The 3,812-nt window shown below is 69.1% G+C and overlaps 2 protein-coding genes across 3 annotated transcripts in view; both read left to right on the top strand.

Moving 5' to 3' along the window:
• APC2 (APC regulator of WNT signaling pathway 2) overlaps positions 1–845 on the top strand; it is a 17,624-nt gene extending 16,779 nt beyond the window's left edge. For both annotated transcript variants that reach the window (XM_040629669.1, XM_040629668.1), the window contains exon 14: positions 15–845. In XM_040629669.1, coding sequence (XP_040485603.1) covers positions 15–845 — 831 coding nt within the window. The remainder of the gene's footprint in view (positions 1–14) is intronic.
• Positions 846–1,257: 412 nt separating this feature from the next.
• Positions 1,258–3,806, top strand: LOC121102585 (tyrosine-protein phosphatase non-receptor type 23-like). Its single transcript, XM_040629726.1, has 2 exons — positions 1,258–1,610; positions 1,991–3,806. Exon 2 carries the CDS (start codon positions 2,841–2,843, stop codon positions 3,798–3,800), a length of 960 nt encoding a protein of 319 aa, XP_040485660.1. The 5' UTR covers positions 1,258–1,610; positions 1,991–2,840; the 3' UTR covers positions 3,801–3,806.
• Positions 3,807–3,812: the final 6 nt, after the last annotated feature.

Below are 3,812 nucleotides of genomic sequence, written 5' to 3'. Positions count from 1 at the left end.
CCCCCGCCTCCCAGGGCGGCTCGCCTCGCCGCGGTCGACCTGCGCTGCCTGCCGTCTTCCTCTGCTCCTCGCGCTGCGACGAGCTGCGGGCAGCCCCCAGGCAGGTTCCGGTCCCCCAGCGAACCCCCGCAGCCGGGCCCAGTCCCGGCGAGCGGCCAGCCCGGCGCCCCAGCTCTGAGAGCCCGTCCCGCCTGCCTGTCCGCACCCCGGCCGCCCGGCCCGAGGCGGTCAAGCGGTACGCCTCCCTGCCGCACATCAGCGTGGCCCGCAGGCCTGACGGGGCCACCCCCGGGCCCACCGCCGACGCCGCCCGCCGCAGCAGCGATGGGGAGGCCAGGCCTCTGCCAAGGGTGGCAGCGCCAGGCACCACGTGGCGTCGCATCCGGGACGAGGACGTTCCGCACATCCTGCGGAGCACGCTGCCTGCCACTGCCCTGCCACTGATGGGAGCCCCGTTCGAGGAAGGCCCCCACGGCCCCCCACAGCGCAAGACCAGCGATGCCGTGGTCCAGACAGAGGACTTTGCTGCCACCAAGACCAACTCCAGCACATCTCCCAGCCTGGAAAGCAGGGCGCCCCCCCAGGCCCCGGTCAGCGGGCCCACCACCCTCCTTGGCAGCGATGTGGACGGGCCCGGCCCCATCAAGGCTCCCACCTCTGCTCCCTTTGTCCATGAGGGCCTGGGGGTGGCTGCGGGGGGCTTTCCCGCCAGCCGGCACGGTTCCCCCAGCCGCTCAGCCCGTGTCCCCCCCTTCAACTACGTGCCCAGCCCCATGGTGGCAACCACCACGGACTTGGCCGCAGAGAAAGCCCCCACCGCTGCCCCCGCCAGCCTCCGGGAATAGTGGCCAGGGCCGGCCTTCTAGGACACCCTCTCCTGGCCAAGGGCTGGCCTGGCTGCCTGGGAGGGTGGTCCCAGGGTCCATCTACCCAACAGAGCCCCTGCCCTTGGAGCCCCACCGCAGCCTGAATTGGCCTCACATCTCATGCATAGACGCTTGCTTCCGTGCTCCGGGGGTCTGAAGGGAACGGGGCTGCCGGAGGGACCTCCAGTCCCAGCCTGGAGTGCGCACAGGGAGGCAGTCTGGCCCCAACCTGGCCGGCACGCAGAGCCTACCCTCCCGGCCTGGGCCGCCCTCAGCAGCAAGCTCCAGGGCCCCGAGCTCCGCTGGGCCCACGCCTCAGCAAGACCCTCAAGACCCTCCCATGTCAGGAGCCGCAGGGAGGTGACAGAGCCCGCCCGAGGTGGGGGAGAGGCTGGGGAGGGTGGCCCCGTTAAGCAGCGCCTGCCGGCTGGGGGCCTAGACATCTGGCCCAGCCTACGCTGGGATGAAGCCTGTAATTTTGGAGGCCCAGTAATTGGTTAATGATGGCTTTGCAGGTTTGTTTGCCTTCTCAGCCCCAGCTGGGGAGTGTGGGGGCGGGGAGTGGCTGAGCCCGACTCAGAGCCCCCGCCCCAGACTGCGCCACTTAGGGAGTCAGGAGTGTCCCAGGGCTGGTGCCTGGAGCAGCCTGGAAGAGCAGGGAGAGGCCGGTGCGCGGACCACAGACAGCTGGAACGGTCTCTGGCATAGACGCAGGCCCTGGTTGGGGGAAGGGAGGCCCTGGAGGTGGGTGCGGTGCAGCGGGAAGGAGGCCCAGGCGTGTTGCAGGGTGACCCTCTGGGAGGTGTGGGGGTGCTGGGACGACACCAAGATCTGCGAGCGCACCCCGTGGGAGGACACGTGTGGAGAGACGTTCCCGAAGGCGGCTGCCCCGCTTTCGGATTCCATTCTCCTTCGCGACACACGAAGGGCTGGGCTCCCCAGGCTCCGTGCCGGGTGCAGCACGTCCTCGGCACAGCACAGTAGCGACGGGAGCGCAGCTGCGGCTGGGCCTGGCCTCCGGGGGAAGGCTGGCCTCCGGGTGCTAGCGTGGTGTTGCCCTGGAGGTGGACGGACAGAGGGACAGCGAGCCGGGAGGCCTCACTTCTTCCCCTCTCCCCTGCCAGCCTGCTCAGGGACCGCGTGCGTGTGTGCTCAGCGTCAGCTCTGAGGGCGCCTCCTTGCACAAAGAGCCAAGGACCTCTTTCCTGCACACGAAGGCCCTGGGGCCAGCGGATCTGCGGTGACAGCCGCCGCACCAGAGCGCCACTCCCCGCCCGGAGCAGACGCTGTTAGAGCAGACACGACGCGGCCACGGCCTTTCTTTGGAGAAGCGCAGTGGTGAGCCCCCGCCCGCAGACACCACCATCCCTCCCCGTTACCGGGAAGCGTTCCCTGTGGCTGACCGTCCTGGCGGGGAGCCCTCGGGAACCATGCTGATCCCAGACCCCACGGACGCCCTGCTGCTGTCGTACTGCATCACGCCTCCCTCCCCCCCACCCAACGCCCCGTCCCGTGAGACAGGAGCCAAGGCCTGGCCGGAGAGGGCCCACGAGCAGAGGCAGGGGGGGCAAGCAGCGGAGGCAGGGATGGTGGCTGAGCCCGCATGCGAAGGGCCACAGCACGCCCCTGGGGACACACAGGCGTGTCTCGGACTCTTTTCAGAAACTGCCAGTCCCTGTCCCCACTGTAGCCTGAAGGGCGGAGACTGGGGGTCTTCCAAGCCCCTTTCTGGATTTGGGGATCACCACACATGCTTGCATCTCTATAGGACAGGTGCTCCCCGCAATGGCTTGGTGGGGGGCAAGTGGCAGCAGACCCACCACCAGCTCGTCCAGCCACGGGGGCCCATGGCTTTGAGCACCCGTGCACTGTGAGACCCTGGGCAGTGCTTCTGCCGCTCTGTGCCTCAGTCTCCCCACGTGGGCCGTGGGGAGAACTCCCAGAGCTACCTCTTGGGCGAGTGGAGAGACCACCATGCCTGGGGGAGAGACCTGTGCTTCGGAACCTTCCCTCGCTGCTGCCCTCTGCCTGCCTCTCGTCTGGCCTCAGGCATTCTCTCCACAGGCAGGGCCAGAGGGGCAGCCCCACCTCGGCCGGCACACTGGGAGCCCGCGCCCCGTCCACGCCCGGCAGCCACTTTTGCCTTTCCCACCCCCACGCATGGGGGCACAGCCGCACCTCATTGTCCAGCCTGGGCGGGCAGCAGGCGCCCTGGTACAGGGTTCCTGGAGGCGGCAGCAGGTGGCGGTCACCGACAATCAACCTGAGCCGGGAGCCGGAGGCCTAAGGTCTCAAGACCCGAGGGATGGACCCAGCCACCCGCCAGGGGGACCGCAAGGGACCCATCCGCCTCTGGAGCACCCCCGGAGCGAGCCCAAAGGGAACGCCTGGGAGCCTAAGCCTATGACCCGGGGCCCTGGTCGGATGGGCACCACTACGAGCCACGTGCTGAACTTGGCGACACCCGCTGGCACGGCATTACCTCACCCCTGCTGCCCCCGGCTGGCGGCCACGCACCCCCAGCCCGAGCCCGGTTGTCTGGGCCTGTCCCCTTGCGTCTCTGCCCGGTCTCTGCAGCGCTACAGGACACGTGTAAATACAGCCCCATCTGCCCCCACGAGCCACAAAGCCGGCGTCCAGCGGAAGGAAGCCGCGGAACCAGGCATCTTACACGCACCTTTAATAAATGCAGCTGTCGAATCGCACCCCACTGCCTGTGGCTCCCCTTCCAAGTGGGCGCGGATGGGGTGGGGGCTGGGAGGGGCCTCCGCCCGGGGTCTGCAGGCAGACCGCCGAGCCTGGCTTCCACCAGGAGCAAGCCGACTCAGACACGCTTTCACAAGTCCTCCTTGGGTGGGTCCCTGGAGGCAGAGCTGGCGTGGCCTGGGCCCCAGGACGGCAGCACGGGGAGGCCACGCGAGTGCCCCAGCCTGACGTGGGGGGGGG

This window comes from Ursus maritimus, unplaced genomic scaffold, assembly GCF_017311325.1.
Source record: "Ursus maritimus isolate PB19 unplaced genomic scaffold, ASM1731132v1 scaffold_14, whole genome shotgun sequence".
NCBI lineage: Eukaryota > Metazoa > Chordata > Mammalia > Carnivora > Ursidae > Ursus > Ursus maritimus.
The sequence above is the reverse complement of the archived record's forward strand: the minus strand, read 5'-3'. Positions and strand labels throughout refer to the sequence as shown.